At 36.5% G+C, this 23,017-nt stretch overlaps 1 protein-coding gene across 18 annotated transcripts in view; it reads right to left on the bottom strand.

The window, feature by feature from the left end:
* Window positions 1-23,017, bottom strand: part of PTPN13 (protein tyrosine phosphatase non-receptor type 13) — a 229,972-nt gene that overhangs the window by 21,217 nt on the left and 185,738 nt on the right. For 12 of the 18 annotated variants that reach the window (XM_045393346.2, XM_065545225.1, XM_065545226.1 and 9 more), the window contains 6 exons: window positions 22,722-22,932; window positions 18,926-18,996; window positions 17,139-17,200; window positions 14,626-14,770; window positions 13,868-14,005; window positions 13,303-13,391 (listed from right to left, as the gene is read on the bottom strand). In XM_045393346.2, coding sequence (XP_045249281.2) covers window positions 13,303-13,391; window positions 13,868-14,005; window positions 14,626-14,770; window positions 17,139-17,200; window positions 18,926-18,996; window positions 22,722-22,932 — 716 coding nt within the window. Of the gene's footprint in view, window positions 1-13,302; window positions 13,392-13,867; window positions 14,006-14,625; window positions 14,771-14,816; window positions 14,892-17,138; window positions 17,201-18,925; window positions 18,997-22,721; window positions 22,933-23,017 lie in introns of all 18 variants that reach the window. The other 6 variants (XM_005555352.4, XM_005555353.4, XM_074040087.1 and 3 more) reach the window with 2 other exon arrangements.

Here is a 23,017-nt window from a genome sequence, read left to right as displayed (position 1 = left end):
AAAGACACATAGGACATTCAATTAATACACTCCAAAGAGTGGCTGAGACATCAGTGGCCCAACAGTCTTTGCTGTTCCCACTTAGTTATCTTCACACTCATCTTGGCTTTTCATGTTTTTAAAGAGATGGAGTCTGTTGCCTGGGCTGGAGTCCAGTGGTACAATCATGACTCATTGTAACCTCAAACTCTTGGGCTCAAGCAATCCTCCCCCCTCAGCCTCCTGAGTACTAGGGACTACAGGTGTATGCCACCATGCCTGGTTAATTTAAATTTTTTTTTTTTTTTCTGTAGAGATGGAATCTCACTATGTTGCCCAGGCTGGTCTTAAACTCCTAGCCTTGAGTCACTCTCCTGCCTTAGCCTCCCAAAGTTTTGGGATTACAGGTGTCAGCCATTGCAGCCAGCTTGGCCTTCATTTCTTATCTTAAAAATATTAATAGGAAAGAGGTAAAGAGGAAAAAAGATGAAAGTGTGAATTAATGATTATTTAGATATGCACATTTGGTATATGCTTTTCTACTACTTCAATTTTAAAATCTTAAAAAAGCTTTGAGAAAATCTTAGTAGTTTCAAAGATGTTAAATTATAATATATTGCCCCTTTATCATTAAAGATTAATCAACTCATACTTTAACTGAGTATGGTATGTTTCAAAGATTCAAATACTGCAGCAGGAGCAGTTTGCTACAATTAGAAAGAGATGCCAAATTGTATCCTTTTTTGGTTATACTTCGAGTTCTGGGGTACATGTGCATACCATGCAGGTTTGTTACATAGGTATACATGTGCCTTGTTGGTGTGCTGTACCCATCAACTCATCATTTACATTAGGTATTTCTCCTAATGCTATCCCTCCCCCAATCCCCCACACCCGTGACAGGCCCTGGTGTGTGACGTTCCCCGCCCTGTGTCCATGTGTTCTCATTGTTCAGCTCCCACCTATGAGTGAGAACATGTGGTGGTTGGTTTTCTGTCCTTGTGATAGTTTGCTTAGAATGATGGTTCCTAGCTTCATCCATGTCCCTGCAAAGGACATGAACTCATCCTGTTTTAAGGCTGCATAGTATTCCATGGTGTATATGTGCCACCTTTTCTTTATTCAGTCTATCACTGATGGACATTTGGGTTGGTTCCAAGTCTTTGCTACTGTGAACAGTGATGCAAAAAACATACGTGTGCATGTGTCTTTATGGTAGCATGATTTATAATTCTTTGGGTATATACCCGGTAATGGGATCGCTGGGTCAAAGAGTATTTCTAGTTCTAGATCCTTGAGGAATCACCACACTGTCTTCCACAAACATTGAACTACTTTACACTCCCATCAACAGTGTAAAAGTGTTCCTATTTCTCCACATCCTCTCCAGCTTCTGCTGTTCCCTGACTTTTTAATGATAGCCATTCTTTTTTTTTTTTTTACAGACTAATTTCTTTATTGAAATAAAGATGGAATATATATGGGAAACTCCTCAACAAAGTACTAGCAACACAAATCAAGCAACATACAAAAAGAATAAGACACTATAACCAAGTGGGATTTATTCCAGGAATGCAAAGTTGGCTTAATATATGAAAATAAATTAATATAATACATCATATCAATGGGATAAAGGATGAAAAACCATGGTAATCTCAATTAATGCAGGAAAAGCATTTGACAAAATTTAATACCTTTCATGATAAGAAAACATTCAATAAACTAGGAACAGAAGGGAACTTCAGGCTGAGTGTGGTGGCTCATGCCTGTTATCCCAGTACTTTGGGAGGCCAGGGTGGGCAGATCACCTGAGGTCAGGAGTTTGAGACCAGCTTGGCCAACATGGTGAAATACTTTCTCTACTAAAAAATTTAAAAAATTAGCCAGGTGTGGTGGTGTGCACCTGTAATCCCAGCTATTCAGGAGGCTGAGGCAGGAAAATAATTTGAATTCATGGGGCAGAGGTGCAGTGAGACGAGATCATGTCACTGCACACCAACCTGGGTGATAGAGCCAGACTCTGTCTCAAATTAAAAAAAGAAGGGCACTTACTCGATCTGATAAAGGCTATCTTAAAAAAACCCACACCCAACATATTTAATGTAACTAAAGGCATTTTTCTCCTAAAATCAGGAACAAGACAAGGATGTTTCTCTCATCACTTCTATTTAAGACTGTATGGCAGGTCCTAGTCATAGCAATCAAGAAAAAGAAATAAAAGGCATCTGGACTGGAAAGGAAGAAGTAAAACTAAATCTATTTGCAGGTGACATGAATGATCGCCATTCTAACTGGCATGAGATGGTATCTCATTGTGGTTTTGATTTGCATTTCTCTGATGACTAGTGACAATGAGAATTTTTTCACATGTCTCTTGGCTGCATAAATGTCTTCTTTTGAGAAGTGTCTGTTCATATCCTTTGCCCACTTTTTGATGGGATTCTTTTTTTCCTTGTAAATTTATTTAAGTTGTTTGTAGATTCTGGATACTAGTCCTTTGTCAGATGGGTAGATTGCAAAACCTGTTCACTCTAATGATAGTTTCTTTTGCTGTGCAGAAGCTCTTTAGTTTAATTAGATCCCATTTGTCTGTTTTGGCTTTTGTTGCCATGGCTTTTGTTGTTTTAGTCATGAAGTCTTTGCCCATGCCTATGTCCTGAATGGTATTGCCTAGGTTTTCTTCTAGGGTTTTTATGGGGTTAGGTCTTACATTTAAGTCTGTAATCCATCTTGAGTTAATTTTTGTATATGGTGTAAGGAAGGAATCCAGTTTCAGTTTTTCTACATATGGCTATCCAGTTTTCCCAGCTCCGTTTATTAAATAGGGAATCCTTTCCCCATTGATTGTTTTTGTCAGGTTTGTCAAACATCAGATGGTTGTAGATGTGTGGTATTATTTCTAAGGCCTCAGTTCTGTTCCATTGGTCTATATATCTGTTTTGGTACCAGTACCATGCTGTTTTGGTTACTGTAGCTTTGTAGTGTAGTTTGAAGTCAGGTAGTGTGATGCCTCCAGTTTTGTTCTTTTTGCTTAGGATTGTCTTCGCTATGTGGGCTCTTTTTGGGTTCCATATGAACTTTAGTTTTTTCTAATTCTGTGAAGAAAGTCAGTGGTAGCTTGATGGGGATAGCATTGAATCAATATATTACCTTGGGCAGTATAGCCATTTTCACAATATTGATTCTTCCTATCCATAAGCATGGAATGTTCTTCCATTTGTTTGTGTCCTCTTTTATTTCATTGAGCAGTGGTTTGTAGTTCTGCTTGAAGAGGTCCTTCACATCCATTGTAAGTTGGATTCCTAGGTATTTTATTCTCTTTGTAGTAATTGTGAATGGGAGTTCATGCATGATTTGGCTCTCTGTCTACTATTGGTGTACAGGAATGCTTGTGATTTTTGCACATTGATTTTGTATCCTGATAGTTTACTGAAGTTGCTTATCTGTTTAAGGAGATTTTGGGCTGAGACAATGGGGTTTTCTAAATATACAATCATGTCATCTGCAAACAGAGACAATCTGACTTCCTCTTTTTGTAACTGAACATCCTTTATTTCTTTCTCTCACCTGATTTCCCTAGCCAGAACTTCCAATACTGTATTGAATAGGAGTGGTGAGAGAGGGCATCCTTATCTTGTGCTGGTTTTCAAAGGGAATGCTTCCAGTTTTTGCCCATTCAGTATGATATTGGCTGTGAATATGTCATAAATAGCTGTTATTATTTTGAGATACATTCCATCAACACCTAGTTTATTGAGAGTTTTTAGTATGAAGGGCTGTTGAATTTTGTCAAAGGCCTTTTCTGCATCTATTGAGATAATTATGTGGTTTTTGTCGATGGTTCTGTTTATGCAATGGATTATGTTTACTGATTTGCATCCTAGGGATGAAGCTGAGTTGATTGTGATGGATAAGCTTTTTGATGTGCTGCTGGATTCGGTTTGCCAGTATTTTATTGAGGATTTTTGCATCACTGTTCACCAGGGATATTAGCCTAAAATTCTCTTTGTTGTGTCTCTGCCAGGCTTTGGTATGAGGATGATGCTAGCCTCATAAAATGAGTTAGGGAGGATTCCCTCTTTTTTTTATTGATTGGATTAGTTTCAGAAGGAATGGTACCAGCTCTCTTTTGTACCTCTGGTAGAATTTGACTGTGGTTGGTAGGCTATTAATTTTTGCCTCAATTTCAGAGCCTGTTATTGGTCTATTCAGAGATTCAATTTCTTCTTGGTTTAGTCTTGGGAGGGTGTATGTGTCCAGGAATTTATCCATTTCTTCTAGATTTTGTAGTTTATTTGCATAGAGGTGTTTATAGCATTCTCTGATGGCAGTTTGTATTTCTGTGGGATCGGTGGTGATATCCCCTTTATCATTTTTTATTGCATCTATTTGATTCTTCTCTCTTTTCTCCTTATTAGTCTTGCTAGTGGTGTATTTTGTTGATCTTTTCAGAAAAGTAGCTCTTGGATTCATTGATTTTTCGAAGGGTTTTTTGTGTCTCTGTCTCCTTCAGTTCTGCTCCGATCTTAGGTATTTCTTGCCTTCTGCTAGCTTTTGAATGTGTTTGCTCTTGCTTCTCTAGTTCTTTTAATTGTGATGTTAGGGTGTTGATTTTAGATCTTTTCTGCTTTCTCTTGTGGGCATTTAGTGCTATAAATTTCCCTCTACACACTGCTTTATATGTGCCCCAGAGATTCAGGTACATTGTGTCTTTGTTCTCATTGGTTTCAAAGAACATCTTTATTTCTGCCTTCGTTTTGTTATGTACCCAGTAGTCATTCAGGAGCAGGTTGTTCAGTTTTCAGGTAGTTGTTTGGTTTTGAATGAGTTTATTAATCCTAAATTCTAATATGATTGCACTGTGGTCTGAGAGACAGTTTGTTACAATTTCTGTTCTTTTACATTTGCTGAGTAGTGTTTTACTTCCAATTATGTGTTCAATTTTAGAGTAAGTGTGATGTGGTACTGAGAAGAATGTATATTCTGTTGATTTGGAGTGGAGAGTTCTCTAAATATCTATTACGTCCACTTGGTACAGAGCTGAGTTCAAGTCCTGGATATCCTTATTAACCTTCTGTCTCGCTGATCTGTCTAATATTGACAGCGGGGTGTTAAAGTCTCCCATTATTATTGTATAGGAGTATAAGTCTCTTTGTAGGTCTCTAAAGACTTGCTTTATGAATCTGGGTGCTCCTGTATTGGGTGCATATATATTTAGGATATTTAGCTCTTCTTGTTGAATTGATCCTTTTACCATTATGTAATGGATTTCTTCATCTTTTTTGATCTTTGTTGGTTTAAAGTCTGTTTTATCGGAGACTAGGATTGCAACCCCTGCTTTTTTTTTTGTTTCCATTTGCTTGCTAGATCTTCCTCCATCCCTTTATTTTGAGGTTATGCACATCACTGCATGTGAGATGGGTCTCCTGAATACAGCACACCGATAGGTCTTGACTCTTTATCCTATTTGCCAATCTGTGTCTTTAATTGGGGCATTTAGTCCATTTACATTTAAGGTTAATATTGTTATGTGTGAATGTGATCCTGTCATTATGATGTTATCTGGTTATTTTGCCTGTTAATTGATGCAGTTTCCTCATAGCGTCGATAGTCTTTACCATTTGGGGTGTTTTTGCAGTGGCTGGTACTAGTTGTTCCTTTTCATGTTTAGTGCTTCCTTCAGGAGCTCTTGTAAGGCAGGCCTGGTGGTGACAAAATCTCTCAGCATTTGCTTATCTGTAAAGAATTTTATTTCTCCTTAACTTATGAAGCTTAGTTTGGCTGGATATGAAATTCTGGGTTGAAAATTATTTTCTTTAAGAATGTTGAATATTGGCCCCCACTCTCTTCTGGCTTGTAGGCTTTCTGTTGAGAGATCCATTGTTATTCTGATGGGCCTCCCTTTGTGGGTAACCTGAACTTTCTCTCTGGCTGCCTTAACATTTTTTCCTTCGTTTCAACCTTGGTGAATCTGATAATTACGTGTCTTGGGGTTGTTCTTCTCTAGGAGTATCTTTGTGGTGTTTCTGTATTTCCTGAATTTGAATGTCAGCCTGCCTTGCTAGGTTGGGGAAGTTCTCCTGAGTAATATCCTGAAGAGTGTTTTCCAACTTGGTTCCATTCTCCCTGTCCTTTCCAGTACACCAATCAAATATAGATTTGGTCTTTTCACATAGTCCTATATTTCTATGAGTGTTTGTTTGTTTCTTTTCACTCTTTTTTCTCTAATCTTCTTGCTTTATTTCATTAATTTGATCTTCAATCACTGATATCCTTTATTTTACTTGATTGAATCGGCTACTGAAGCTCATGCATGCATCATGAAGTTCTCGTGCCATGGTTTTCAGCTCCATCAGGTCATTTAAGGTCTTATCTACACTGTTTATTCTAGTTAGCCATTTGTCTAACTTTTTTTCAAGGTTTTTAGCTTTCATGTGATGGGTTAGAACATGCTCCTTTAGTTTGGAGTAGTTTGTTATTACTGAACTTCTGAAGCCTGTTTCTGTCAACTCGTCAAACTAATTCTCTGTTCAGTTTTGTTCCCTTGCTGGCGAGGGGCTGCGATCCTTTGAAGGAGAAGAGGCGCTCTGGTTTTTGGAATTTTCCGCTTTTCTGCTCTGGTTTCTCCCCATCTTTGGGGTTTTCTTTACCTTTGTTCTTAGATGTTGGTGACCTACAGATAGGGTTTTGGAGTGGATGACCCTTTTGTTGATGTTGATGCTATTCCTTTCTGTTTGCTAGTTTTCCTTCAGTCAGGCCCCTCAGCTGCAGGTCTGTTGGAGTTTGCTGGAGGTCCACTCCAGACCCTGTTTGCCTGAGTATCACCAGCAGAGGCTGTAGAATAGCAAATATTGCTGCCTGATCTTTCCTCTGGAAGCTTCGTCCCAGAGGGGCACCCGCCTGTTTGAGGTGTCTGTTGACCCCTACTGAGAGGTGTATCACAGTCAGGCTACATGGGGATCAGGGACCCACTTGGGGAGGCAGTCTATCTGTTCTCAGAGTTTGAATGGTGTGCTGAGGGAACCACTGCTCTCTTCAGAGCTGTCAAACAGGGACTTTTAAGTCTGGAGAAGCTGTCTGCTGCCTTTTGTTCTGCTCTGCCCTGCCCCCAGAGGCGGAATCCAGAGAGGCAGTAGGCCTTGCTGAGCTGCGGTGGGCTAGCAGCTTTGTTTACACTGTGAGCTACTCAAGCCTCAGCAATGGTGGATGCCCCCCACTGGTCAAGCTGCAGTGTTGCAGGTTGATCTCAGACGGCTGCACTAGCAGTGAGCAAGGCTCCGTGGGCATGGGACCTGCTGAGCCAGACATTGGAGGGTATCTTCTGGTCTGCTGGTTGCTGGGTCTGTGGGAAACGCGCAGTATATGGTCAGGGGTGTACTGTTTCTCCAGGTACAGTCTGTCACAGCTTTCCTTGGCTAGGAAAGGGAAATCCCCTGACCGCTTGTGCTTCCTGGGTGAGGTGATGCCCCACCCTGCTTCAGCTCACCCTCCATAGGCTGCACCCACTGTCCAATGAGTCCCATTGAGATGAATCAGATACCTCAGTTGGAAACACAGAAATCACCCATCTTCTACATTGATCTTGCTAGGAGCTGCAGACCGGAGCTGTTCCTATTCGGCCATTTTGGAAGCAACCACCCCCAAATTTTATTCTTAAATGGTTAGTAAATTATACGATTGAACCTTTATCAGGACAAATTTTCTTAACAAATAGGAAATTCCCTTGAAGACCCTGAATTATCTGGCCCCTGTCTACTTTTATAATCTCCCCTTTACCCACTAGGCTTCAAATTCATGGGTCTTTTAGTTCTTCAAAATCACTCATCCCTTCTTACTACAAAGCCCTTCTGATGGTGTCTTCTCCTCCTGAAGATGTTTTCTATCCACCCAATCTAAAGCAGGTTTCCTTGGTTATTCTTTTTTTTGTGTGTTGGCACTTAAAAACAACAAACAAACTTCACAGACCTTAACGCAACTTGTAATTACATATTTATTTGTGTGTTTGATTTTTTCCTCCTTTCCTCTCCATTAGTAAGCTCTTACCAAGGCAGGAATCATGTCGGTCTGTTCACCACTGTGTGCCCACACACGCTTATGTCTGAGACCTAGTTTATTACATCCACTTAATAAAAATGACACCTGTAATATGACCTTTCAGTTACAGACTTTGTAGAGTTAAAAAGTACCATAATTAAATTACCCTGATCATAATTTCAATTTAGTTGATGTAAATGTAGAACTTCTACAGTAGAAGGAAAAAGGTTTTAATCCACTGTCAACTAAAAGGAAATTTCCTAGACCTCATCTGTTTTAAGAAGCTGCTCATTTTAGTCTGGATTAAATTTTTTTCCAACTAAAGTCATTTGCATTTCTTATTTCCCATTACAATCCTGGTCTAAGAATATAGCATGTGTATAATGATTTTAGAAAGTACAAAGCCTTTTATAAGAGTCAAATGCTGTTATAAATATGAAAATTTTAATAATACTATTATTAAATGAAAATGGTGAGGTAAAACTCAATTAGAAATAAGCTACAGTGATACCTGTATTAACCAATTACCACTATTTTTGTAAAGTTCACTTGTGTATGGGGGAGGGTTGGTTAAGAAGATTGGCCTTCAGTTTCTTGTCAGTATGGACTGAAGGACCTTTGGAAGAGGAGGCAGCTGTGGTACTGCCTCACCGAATATATTTAAGATTTTTTAAAAGAGTGGTCAGCCCATTTGAAGGTTATTTTACAATCCTAGTGCTCAAGGAATCCAGATCCAGTAACTTGAGAGAAGAGGAACTATCTCCTGGATCTAGGATGAACTACATAATTTGCAGTGCCAGGAGCCATATGCAAATAAGAGATCTCTTGTTAAAAACTTATTAAGAACTTCAAGTTGGTGATGGTACAGCACTATAGCATATTCGAAGTAGGAGGCTCTTATAAGCACAGGGTTCTGAGTGATTGCACTGGCTGAATGCCCATAAAGCCAGTCCTTCTGAGATCCAACAGTCAAGCAGAATTATCCTCAGGTGCCAGAGAGTCACTAAAAGTTTTTGCCTTGTTTTTGCTTAAGAAATTAAAAACACTACATAAGAAGAATATGTTTGAAGAAATTAAAACCATTAAAAAATAACCAGAATTAGAAAGCATATTGATTCATTTCAGTGGCAAGAGATGTGGAAAGATCAAATTCCTTGGCATGGCATGTAAGTCACTTCATGAACTAACACCTTGCCTATCTTTTTAGGCTTAGCTTTCAAGACACCCTGTGATACCCTACTTGCAATGACTTAGTGTCCTGAATGTTCCAGGCTCATCTATACCTTCATTCCTCTGCTAAAGCAGCTCCACAGTATGTATGGAATGCTCTTTCCTAGCTTATCTTAACTATCAAACATCTTTAAGATGCTAATTCTCTAGAAAGCTTTAATAACTTTATCCACCTACTCCTGTGTAGCCCCGACCATTTTCCCCCTTCTTTGTAGCTCTCGCTGAACTCCATATAAACATTTAATAGAATATGTTTCTACAGCTTTTTAAAAATTACATTTACTTATTTACATGTGTACTTCTCTCAAGTTGACTACCAGAGTGGACAAGCAAATTTAGGACAGAAACCCTAACACCTCTTCTTACCCCATCATCTCCAGCAAAATTAGTCAAATAAGTTCAATAGCTAAATGGTTTTGAAACTGTAGACAATAATTTATAGTAATGTATATGATTAGCATTCATTCTTTCATTCTTAAATAAGACATAGGCATTGACCTAAAGTACTTCACTAAGAGGTACTAAAGAGTACAATTACAATACTGAATGAGAAACACAATGAATGTATAAATAGGTATCATGTATAATCTTTCTTCTATAAGAAGATATTTCTATATTCCTATACTTTTTAATACCAATGGTTAGCATCTTAACTTTTGGTACATGATAAAACTTTCAAAGTCACAGAATATACTGTTAGAACCAATTCAGTAAATAATACACAATTTGTTTAGGGTGATTTCAAGCACTTATAAAAGACTATTATCAGAAGTTCTAAGTAATTCTTAAAACTAGCCAGTTCTAAAATATAGGTAATATTCTAGAAATATAAGATGAAACAGAAAACTTTTCCAGAATGCTAGCTCGGTCTTCTTTCAGCTAGGGGAGATTAGTCATATTTGCAAATTTTAAATTTGTCTGCTTATGAATATAATTGTCATAGTGATTTAAACATGTTCCTAGAATTAGATACAAATAAAAATTTTAAATGTTTTAATCTAAGATCCCTGTTACTCCTTTCCTAAATTTGTTCCCTCACTTTCTTTGCTTTGTTTACCATTATTTAAAATATATTCTAAAGCAGAAGTCTCATTTATTCAGGAAGTACTAACTTAATATATCTAGCCCAAAATGTATTCTCAATGCATGTATTTGCAGGATCTATCTGTACTTCAGTGGCAAGACAATTATATAGTTCCTAATAATTTGTGTCCTCTTACTGACAAAAAGAAAATCTAAAATTCATCAACAGATGGCCAATTTAATAAATTATGGTATAAACTTACAATAAAATAATAGGAAGTCATTAAAATGTGTGAGGCAAATTTATACATCTCACATGGAAAGAGGGTAATGATCAATTCTTAAGTGAAAACCAAATTCAGAACCATGTGATAAAATGTATATTAAAAAATTATGTATGTATATAAATATTTATGTTTTGATATGCACAGTGGAAAGGTAGAAATCAAAATTTTTAACAATAGCTACCTCAGATGAATAAGATAAATATGTTTTTAAAAAGGGACCTACTTTTTTTTTTTTTTGAGACAGACTCTCACTCTTGTTGCCCAGGATGGAGTGCAGTGGCGTGATTTTGGCTCACTGCAACCTCCGCCTCCCAGGTTAAAGCGATTCTCCTGCCTCAGCCTCCCAAGTAGCTGGGATTACAGGCATGCAACACCTTGCCCAGCTAATTTTGTATTTTTAGTAGAGATGGGGTTTCTCCATGTTGGTCAGGCTGGTCTTGAACTCCCAACCTCAGGTGATCAGCCCACCTCGGCCTCCCAGAGTGTTGAGATTACAGGCGTGAGCCACCATACCTGGCTGGGACTTACATTTTTGAAGATTCTGTTGGAAACTTTTTTACAATAAGGATGTAATATATTTTCATAATGAAAATAATAAAAAAAGATAACTTGAAAGAAGTTTTCTGCCATAAAACAGTCATAGCTCAGTATAAATGAGAATCTATATTATGTTAACAAGCTTTCTTTACTCTTTTAAAAGAAAAAGCATGTGACATGACTTTTATTTTTTGGGGGGACTGAGTCTCGATCTATTGCACAGGCTGGAGTGCAGTGTCATGATCTCCGCTCACTGCAACCTTTGCCTCCCAGGTTCAAGTGGTTCTCCTGCCTCAGACTCCTGAAGGGCTGGGATTACAGCCGTGCACCACCAAATCTGACTAATTTTTTATATTTTTGGCAGAGACAGGGTTTCACCATGTTGGCCAGGCTGGTCTTGAACTCTTGACCTCAAGTGATCTGCCCTCCTCGGCCTTTCAAAAGTGCTGGGATTACCGCCATGAGCCAATGCGCTCAGCCTACATCACATTTCTGAAATGGCAATTACAGATTTTTACTTTCTTAGTTAAAAGACATTGCAACATACATTTTAAGGGGCATTTTAATGTTACTATTAAATATTAATAAAAATGTGATAAAGTCATGACTTAAAATGTTCAGAAAACCTTTTCTAAAGAGCCTATTTTTACTGTAATTATTAATATTCTGATTATATGAAAGTTCATCTTAAGAAAAACCACTACCGACTGTCACATTTTGAGATATCTAATATTTGTATGATTATTTTTGTAGCTTGAGAAATATACACTTATCAGTCATAAGCTTCTGTGTATATATATATATATATATATATACACACACTATTTGTAAATATTTAATGAACAGTTATGTATGTATGAGATTGTGTGTAAGTACAAGCATCCATGATAACTAGCGTAAGAACATTCAAACCAGCACAGTTTTAATTTTGAATATATAAAGTAGGAAGATTAAGAAGGATAATGAGAAGAATTATCCCAGAATATTAAGCAAGGTCAGATTTGTACACATAGGGTGATGCTGAGTTTGAAGAACCTTAAATATAATTTATCCACTATTTCATGCTTTTCCTTAGTCTAATGTCCTAGAAGATCCTAAGTTTTTTTTTTTTTTTTTTTAAATTTATTTATTATTATTATACTTTAAGTTGTAGGGTACATGTGCATAACGTGCAGGTTTGTTACATATGTATACTTATGCCATGTTGGTGTGCTGCACCCATCAACTCGTCATTTACATCAGGTATAACTCCCAATGCAATCCCTCCCCCCGCCCCCCTCCCCATGATAGGCCCCGGTGTGTGATGTTCCCCTTCCTGAGTCCAAGTGATCTCATTGTTCAGTTCCCACCTATGAGTGAGAACATGCGGTGTTTGGTTTTCTGTTCTTGTGATAGTTTGCTAAGAATGATGGTTTCCAGCTGCATCCATGTTCCTACAAAGGACACAAACTCATCCTTTTTGATGGCTGCATAGTATTCCATGGTGTATATGTGCCACATTTTCTTAATCCAATCTGTCACTGATGGACATTTGGGTTGATTCCAAGTCTTTGCTATTGTGAATAGTGCTGTAATAAACATACGTGTGCATGTGTCTTTGTAGCATTTATACAGCCAACAGACACATGAAAAAATGCTCATCATCACTGGCCATCAGAGAAATGCAAATCAAAACCACAATGAGATACCATCTCACACCAGTTAGAATGGCGATCATTAAAAAGTCAGGAAACAACAGGTGCTGGAGAGGATGTGGAGAAATAGGAACACTTTTACACTGTTGGTGGGATTGTAAACTAGTTCAACCATTATGGAAAACAGTATGGCGATTCCTCAAGGATCTAGAACTAGATGTACCATATGACCCAGCCATCCCATTACTGGGTATATACCCAAAGGATTATAAATTATGCTGCTACGAAGATCCTAAGTTTTAAGGTTTTAAAGAATAATTTAGAAAGTTTAGCATTACATTTTTGAAAACCAATTGTTTTTTTTTCTATTTTTTTTAATTTGAGAAAATTTGTGTAATGATTCTTTCACTAGGATAGGATGACACTTTAATGTAACACATGAAATTAATCTCTGTTTTCCTCCTAAATTTAATTTTTGAGTAAAACAGGAAATAATCTCTGATTATTTCACCTTCTGGGTTAAAACCCATAATTCTAACAAGTTGACATATCCTAGGTTGTTTAGGTATTACTGTTACCTCAGTAAGATACTCAGGTAAAGGTGAACCATCGCAGTCTGTATCTTCTGTTCTCTCTGCTGATAACCTCCCATTCATCTTTAATGTACCTGAGAGAGGAATATAAAGGCCAAGATGAATTAATAAAACTATTGAGGAGGTAGAAAAGTTTTCATTTGCCTGCAAAAGAAGGCAGTGTATAAACCAATATCCTTAAATAGTTTCAATGTTTTAACTAGAAAAGTTAGGAAGAAATGATCAAGTATATATCAGTATAAAATTTCTGGTTACAATTATCTACTAAAATTAAAATGAGAATGGCTGGAGGAAAATGTTTGGACTAACTTCTAGAAGTAAAATTCATGATATAAATGATACATTTGGAGATCTCACTAATAAGGTAACCCACTTATAAATATGGAAAATAAAAAAAAAGGAGATAACAAATTCTATTTTGTTTCTGAAATATTACACACTAATGAGGAATAGAGGAAGAACTAATGCATTACATATTTACTCAAAAAATGCTCCCTAGAGATGTTCTTGTACTCCATAGTATACCAATTTATTCATCTGGTTCATGTACCTGGAACACAGGAGTTTCCTGCTGCATTATTTTGGTTTAAAAGATTCTGGGCTTCCTCATCCACAACATCCAGCAGAGACTGGATAACTTCAGCTTCTTGGGGATCATCATAAATGTCATCTTCTTGTATACAGGATTCTTGAAAAATAATAATTTACATGGGGTTTTACGTTAAAAATATTGACACGAGAAAGGGACAAGGCGTTAAATAGAATTTGCTAGGTGCTTTCAAATTTTAAGCAACCAATTTTAAAAGTAGCAATGACTGGAAAAGTAGTTTACACTAATGTGATCCAGTCATTTTTAGTTCTAGAACTACCCTGGCTGCTATGACGAAAGACCACACAAATGTAAATTACAAAGAATAAACCAAAATCAATGTTGGTGATATGGCTTTTCACAAGGCATTAATAATTTAATGTTTATTTTCTTAAATGACTCTCAATATATTAATTCATGAAAGAAACAAAGTTATGTTACAAAGATTAAGGATATAATAGATCAGACAAAACATCCTGAAGACATTTTTTCTAAACTATTAGGTAGCCTGTGAATTGCTACTTCACAAAATATAAGAAACACTGTAGAACACAGCAGCTATCTTTTCAATCACTTAAAAAAAATTAGTCTCAGAGACGAGAATGAATACTGGGACATTTGTATATTGTTCTTTTCTTTATTTGAGCAATAATCTTTCCCTTTAAAGCTACAGTAATATATAAAGCAAAGAAAAGAGGATACCTATTTTTTTTAATTACCTGAGTTATTAGGGCATTTAGAGTAATTAGATGACTGATTTGGAAAACTACCTTTGGACAGAGCCAAGTTTGGTGATCCCTTTATCTGATAAGTAGAACATTTTCCTTTGGGGTACGAGATTTCATTTATTTCTTCCCCATCAACCTAAAGCATAAAACCAAAGCAAATCATCAGATAGTATTTTACTAACTTCCAGGATTGGGGGACTGCACATTGTCTCTCTCCTCTTCTTTCTTAGTACAAGATCCATCTTATGTCTCTCCACCTTAGATCAGTGTTTGAAGGAAATATCAGTGCAATGAAATGTGCATAGGGCATGGGGCTTCCCATCATTAAATATATCTGGAAACACTAGGTGAAACAACATTAACTCAAAATTTTTATTCCAGGAATTTTCACAGTCCTTGCTAATATAAACTTTGAGTTGCTAAAAGAGAACTCTATTATGTAGTACATCTTAAAATATCCGACTGAAGACATCTCTTTTTTGAAGCAATTTTGTAAGACTTGTTTTTCATACAATTTAAAAAAAGTTTAATAGGACTATTAAAGCTTAGAGGTTGAGGGAAAGAGAAAATACCAACTTTTCAAGTACTTCTGAGTCTATTACATGGATATAGTCTCCAATTTAGTGACCTGATAATCTATTAGGTATAAAGATTTTCAAATCTAGTCTAAGTCTCAAATAAATTTAAGAAAAACAATGAATTCATAACAATAAAATAATTATTGAATAGAATGTAAATTTTGAATGCAATGTTCAACGGTCTATTACATGGATATAGTCTCCAATTTAGTGGCCTGATAATCCATTAGGTATAAATATTTTCAAATCTAGTCTAAGTCTCATATAAATTTAAGACAATGAATTCATAACAATAGAATAATTATTGAATAGAATGTAAATTTTGAATGCAATGTTCAATTGTGAAGCACTTCATGGAGCATACCCTATCAAAAGAAAAATGACTTGAAAAAAATGCAAAAATAAATGCTTGGAATAAATTAAAATAATTTTATACAAATAAAAGGTTGCGCTTTATTCTAAAGGTTTCACCCATTCTATTAAGATAAAAAGTATACATGGTAGATGCAATAGAATTTTTAAAAATAAATAATGGTAATATCAAAAAGCTTCACTGGATTATGAAACTCCATTCTCAATGAGAAATTAATAGTATAGATATTAGCATTCAACGACAGAGTATTGTCTGGGAGACTTCCTGGAAGATTTTAACAAAAACATGCTGGCAGCCATGAACAGCAAAAGGGTTTTATGTTAATCTAGGGTTTTATGTTAATTTAACAAAAACTCTACTCTTCTTTCTTTCAATAACATGCTGATTATTTAAAAAGAAGAGCACTATACAGTGTGAATACTACTAGAAATACATGAAAATTCAGTTGCTTTGCTATGTGAAATTGAAGACATTCTGAATAATGTCTTCATAGTGAGTGAATAGTGAGTGTTGCTGTAGCTCAATTTCAACACATACAAATAACAAAAATATTTTGTTTTTGTGTCTCAGTCATTACTGCCTTAAAATGTTCTGCTGTAATTATCTTTTCATGGCTTGCTAGACCAAGTCACAAGTGTGAGACAACATAATGAAATGAAAGGTGTAGAATTTTGGAATTCTGGTCATGAAATTATTTTTCTCCTTCCACACTAAAGCCAGCTCATGTTGACATAATAAGACTTTCAGATTAATAAAAGAGCAATCTCTCAGTGCTGCATTTTACATGGCAAGCCATTCCATATTGAAGTTCAGAACATATTGTATGGGATGCATGTGGAATAAAACAATTCCATGAAATGAAGATCCAGCTGTGATCATTGTAGAAATGTAATTACATACCAGGAGGAAAATCACAAAAAGGGGATGTTAGCCACATAAATGGGCATATAAGTAGACTTAAAGAGAGCATGAAATGGAATTTAACTATGTATTAGTTTTGTTAAGTCACCCCTAGATTTCTCTGTGCTAATCTTAAATGGTTAAGGCTGTCTCATTTAATCATTTGGTAAAGCATTTTCTAAGTCTTTCAAAAGCAAGTAAACCTATTATTTATTTATTTATTTATTTGCTACTTCTGTTTTTTCCTCACTGGTTGCACAGATTTGAACTTGAAGGTTACTGCTTGCCAAAACTAGCCCAAAGGAACAATTCCACTCTTAATTACATTATTCTTCTCTTTCCGTGGTCTAAGAGACAATCAAAAGAATTTTACATATTAGTAAGAAAAATCTCCGCACTAAAGTTATCTATTTAACTGGTTAGTGTATTTAAAAGCTGAGTGTGTGCCAAATGACGTACGGTTACCTATGTGAGGCTCTATGTTGTATGATACTTAGCAAGGCCTATCAGTTCAGTAAAATATAGCCTTACTATTAATATGAATATCTAAAGAAGACAAATATTTAAATATGAAATCAATTTGGTTCAAAACACAAACATGCTGTTACTTAGATAAGGAGGTATGACATGAAAGAGGGTGGACTTTTTCTTACCGTGGAGAATGAATCATTAGGAGTGAGGGCAGGCTGGCTGCAAGATCCCACACTGTAGGAACCTGAAAGGACAATATAGGAAGTAAGGGGATGAGTCAATCCAAACCACAAGAGGGATATCAAAATAATTAAAGAAAACTCGCATTTCTGGGATGTTGTTATTTTTATTAGTATACTAAAATAATTCATATTACAAAATGATTAAAAACCAAATAAATGGAATATTATTTGATTCCAAAGCTTTAATATTTTGGGGGTTTATCCCAAGGAAAAAGCTAATTTCTTTTCTTTTCTTTTTTTTTTTTCCAGACAGAGTCACGCTCTGTTGCCAGGCGCGATCTCAGCTCACTGCAACCTCCGACTCCCTGGTTCAAGTGATTCTGCTGCCTCAGCCTCCCAAGTATCTGGGATTACAGGCATGCACCACCATGCCCAGCTAATTTTTGTATTTTTAGCAGAGACGGGATTTCACCATGTTGGCCAGGATGGTCTCAATCTCCTGACCTTGTGATCCGCCCGCCTCAGCCTTGCAAAGTGCTGGGATTACAGGCGTGAGGAAAAAGCTAATTTCTTAAAAGAAAATAGTTCACATAAAAGCTAGTTTGGGCTGAATGGTTCGTGTGAGACACTGATTATAATTTCTCCCTTTGAACGGGTGAGCCATCACAGGTGCTTAACTATGTTCAGTTTACTATTTAAAAGAAGGTAGTAAGCTTTTTAAAGTCTGATTTCAAAAAGCCTATCAATTCAATACAGGAAAATAAATTATGGATAAAACAGAAAAGAACTTTTAATATATTTTTAAGTCCAATGTTAATTTTAATCCTTAGCTATCATTACAACAATTCAATATATTAAAAAAGGAGATTATGTTTCACTTACAGCTAAAACATCACATATTTAAACATAACTTCATTCATTAAATTATATTTTCAAGAGACTGAGAAAAATATAGTAGAGTTTGGAAAACTTTATAAGAAAACAAAGAAAGAAACAAATATAGGTAAGTACATTTAAGAACCTCTATTTGGGAATGACCCTAAAATAATTCTGCCTAGAAAGATAAAAACTGAGATGGAATTTTTATAGACAAATCTTTAGAATTCTGTGGATGATGTTACATAGAGTCCGAGAATGGGTTTTAATATTCCTTGCAAGAAAAATATTATTAAACTTCTAAGAAAAATAAAAAATATAGCAATAATACACCACTGGTTCAAAATAATCATATTGGCATAGTACAAAACATAATAGTTTATTATTTGTAATCTCTCTCTCCTGTTCCCCTAAATGCTTCCTTCCCTGTTTGCCCTACATAACCACCGAGCTGCTGTCACTATAATTTGCATTGTCTACAACTCTGTAATAGAATCATACAGTATGAACTATTTTTTTTGCTCTGGCTTATTTAACTCAGAACATTTATTATGAGGTTATTTTAATTACTTTTTTTGCTGGTATCAATAGTTCATTCCTTTTTATTGCTGTGTGGTTTTTCATTGTTTGGATATACTACAATTGGTTTATCAATTCAATAGATTTTGGACATTTGAGTTGTTTCAAATTTTGGCTATTACAAGTAACCTCTAGAAAAATTTCTGTACAAGCTTTTATGTAGAATATAGGCTTACTTTCTTCAAGTGAACAGCTGGCAGTGGAAAAGCTGGATTATATTTTAGGTGTAAGTTAAAATTTTTAAGAAATTGTCAAGCTGTTTTCCAAAATGGATGTGCCATTTTACATTCCCATTACCATAGTAGAGTACAGTAAAATGAATATATCCTTACCATTGCCTTTGGTTGGCTTTGGAGCTGAAACAGCAGACCTCTTTGAACTGGGGACCACTGGAAGATCATTTCTGTGTTGTAAAAAAAGACAACTGCAAATTATCTTGGCACATTGTAGCCTCCACCTCCCAGGCCCAAGCAATCCTCGTGGCCTCAAGCAATGCTCCCACCTCAGCCTCCCAAGTAGCTGGGACCACAGGCATGTGCCACCATGCTCAGCTATTTTTTTGTATTTTTTGTAGAGATGGGGTTTTGTCATGTTGCCCAGGCTGGTCTCGAACTCCTGAGTTCAAGCAATCCACCTGCCTAGGCCTCCCCAAGTGCTGAGATTACAGGTGTGAGCCACCGCGCCTGGCCCGGGAGATATTCTTGACCCAAAAAAGGTTAAGAATCACTTCTTTATGTAGTTTTTCTCTGGGCTTCAGTTTAACATATCACCCTATTTCCCCTTCTATTGAAAACACTGCTAATATTCATTATCTAATAACTCAGTTCACTGTCACTTAGTCAATAGTTCAAAGATAACTTAGAAGTCACAGATCATTAAGTTTTATATATCTAAAGCCCTTGATACGTGTTTTTCTTTTAAATTAAAGTGAAAATCTAGATGAAATATTTCTATTCAAAGGACTATAAGAAGAATGGTGCCACCCAAAGTACAAAACAGCCAAAAAGATAGCACCTTAGAAATAGAAGATTAGTATGCAATCTTATTGTTGCTGATAATTGAGAGAAAAGGGGAGTTGCCTAAGGTGTACAGTATTGGGAGAGGCAATATATTTCAAGTTCTGAGTACCCTTGTATGTTCTTGCTGACTAGCCCCAAAATGCAAGGTCCTGACCTTTTTATTATCTGGGCCACTTCTTAAGGTTGTATCTGCAGTGAGCAACCATGAAGGATGTGGTAACTTCTCTCCCTCAACAAAAAACAGGGTTTCTTACAGACTGCTATAAAATGGTGGGTTCCCAAGGCTCTTCTTAAAGCATTCCTCTCCTATAATACAACCCATTGCATGTGTACAAATCCACAGGCCCACATATGTCATTTTTATGGGACCTGGAAGACATGTGGAACTGACACGGATGCCATGCTCACGCTGCTTGCTATGCATTAGTAATAGTGTTTTATCTCTGATTCAGGAGTTTTATGTCTTCTGCCAGCAACCATGTAACAAAGACAGGCTAGCTTATTAGCTTGCAAGTACAGTAAAATTCCAAACCCTTTACAGTTCCCTTTATGGAAGGAGGTCATAAACCAAGGAGTATGAGGAGTCTCTAGAAGTGGACATACAGATAATTACTACAAATATACATCCCTCCATTATTGCTACCCTATGGGCTTTAATAAAATAGGGCAGACACACACAATGAAGAGAGAGCTAGACGAAGAATGAAGGAGAAAGTAATTGTGACTACCATGACTGTATTTTTGGTGACTACAGCTAAGATAAAAGCAGAAGGACAAAAGAAAATTACTTCAAGCCTGGGCTGAAGAGTGCTCTACTAATTTTGAGGCAAAATATTCAGTTGGACTTAAAGTTAGCAAAAATATTAATTTTCACAGAAATACTTTCCAGGTTGTTTGAAGACTTCCCTCCCTTCCTAATTAACATTCAAGTAGACCTATGAAAACAATTGTATGCCAATCCAATTTTTAGATAATATATGAAGGAATCAAGTCAAAGACTATGTTCAAGGGGAAAAAAAGTACACAATCTAATTTACAGATTCAGAAGGAATAAATAAGTTTATAATCAATGATTTGATCAACAAGTCCCCATACTTTAAAAGAAATAATTCACAAGCAAAAATGTGAATTTCCCTTTATATAATTTAAGTCTGTAATCTAGAAAGCCTGGATTCCTGTAAATTGTGGTAGGCAGAATAATCCCCTTCCAAGATGTTTATGTTCTAATGATTCTGTTCTAATCCTCAGAACCTCTTAAGATATTACTATTTATATGGCAAAAGAAACTGTAGATATGATTAGGTTCAGATTTTGATATGGGGAGGTTATTTTGGATTATCTGGGTGGGCCCGTTATAATCACAGGGGTCCGAATAAGTGAAAGAGGGAGGCAGGAAAGTCTGAGTCAGAGAAAGAGATATGGCAGCAGAAGCAGAGGGTGCTGCAGTTGCTGGCTTTGAAGATGGAAGTGAGCCATAAACCAAGGTGTATGGGGAGTCTCTAGAGGGTGGAAAATAGATTTTCTCCTGGGACCTACAGAAGGAATGCAGCCCTGCTGACACCTTGATTTTACCACAGGAAGGCCCATTTTGTATTTCAGACCTTCAGAACGTTAATATAATAAACTTGTGTTATTTTAAGCCACTAAACTTACAGTAATTTTTTACAATAGTAATAGGAAACTAATACATTTTCTCAATCTATTTCCATTGTAAGTGAAAGCAAAGTTGCTATTAGCATTTTTTTACAATGTGAAACTGTATAAGGTTGAGTAGATGTGGTAGTTCTATGCCTCAGGGGTAGCAGGCATGAGGTTCCAGTAGGATTAATCCTATCCCAGCTCTGGGAATGAGCCAGGACTGGCTTAAGCCAATCAATACTGATGGTCCCCAATTTACAATGGTGCAGCTTTATGACACTGTAAAAGTGACACGCATTTGGTAGAAACCATACTTTGAATATCCATACAATCATCCTGTGTTTCATTTCCAGTACAGTATTCAATAAATTACATGAGATATTCAACATTTAAGCTTTGTGTTAGATGATATCCTATCCAACTGTAGGATAATGTAATGTAAGTAATGTAAAACTGTTTACAGTAGGCTAGCCTAGGCTAATAAGCTGTGATGTTTGGTAGGCTAGATATTTTAAATGCAGTTTTGACTTATGATATTTTCAATTTACCATGAGTTTACTGGAATGTAACCCCACTGTATGAGGAGCACCTGTATATTCTTATCCCTTGCTTCCAACTTAGAGATTGACCTTAACTTAGGCAAAACGCTACTTGCTGGAATAGTAGTGATTGGTGAGATTTCTGTTTGAAGACTGCTCTAGGTGATGTGTTGTGGTATATAGATGGGAAGTATGAAAATCATGTAGTCATTTGATTATCATAAAGAAAACTGATACAGGGAGGAGGAAATAACTAAAAGTAGCAAATAAGATAGAGCCCTGATCAGATTTCACCTGATGACCACCTTATCTCTGGAATTTTAAAAGTCCAATATAAACCAATAAATCTGGGGCTGGGCAGGGTGGCTCATGCCTATAATCCCAGCACTTTGGGAGGCCAAGGCGGGGGGATCACCTGAGATCAGGAGTTCGTGACCAGCCTGGCCAACATGGTGAAACCGCGTCTCTACTAAAAATACAAAAATTAGCCAGGTGTGGTGGCGGGTACCTCTAGTCCCAGCTACTCGGGAGGCTGAGGCAGGAGAACCGCTTGAACCTGGGAGGTGGAGGTTGCAGTGAGCCAAGATTGCACCACTGCACTCCAGCCTGGGCAACAAGAGTGAAACTCTGTCTAAAAAAGAAAAAGAAAAATTCCCAATAAATTCCCTCTCTTGTTTAAACAAAAGTTGAGTTCTATTTTCTATTACTTGCAAGTGAAAACATCCTAACTGATAAATGTGGTAACCATTCTATTATTCCCTTAGTGTTCTCAAAATCGCCTATGAAGAAGTCTGTTTTAAATTTATTAAGTCCTGCCAATGTAGTCTATGAATTACTAATTCAGTAATATAATTTCAGAGAATGTAAGTATAATCAATGACCTGATATGCACACACATGCACAATCAAAACTCATAAATAATTGCAGAGTACCTTGTTGCTTTCAATACCAATGAAGGAAATGACATGTCTAATGCTCTGTTAATTTCCTCCAAGGTCATTCCTTGTGTGCTGACTCCATTCACATAATGGATGACATCTAATAGCTGGAGATTACCCTCAATGGCTGCGATGGACGTTGGATTAATATCACTAATATATACCACTTGATAAAGGCTGTCATGACCTCCAGATAAGGAAAAACCTTGAAAGAATAGAAAATATTTGTTTTCTCAGTCATAAGAGTACTTACTCTTAAGCTAACCAAGAAAATCATATTGTACAAAGTT

Source organism: Macaca fascicularis, chromosome 5, assembly GCF_037993035.2.
Source record: "Macaca fascicularis isolate 582-1 chromosome 5, T2T-MFA8v1.1".
In the NCBI taxonomy this organism is placed as follows: domain Eukaryota; kingdom Metazoa; phylum Chordata; class Mammalia; order Primates; family Cercopithecidae; genus Macaca; species Macaca fascicularis.
This window is presented reverse-complemented; position numbering and strand designations above follow the sequence as displayed.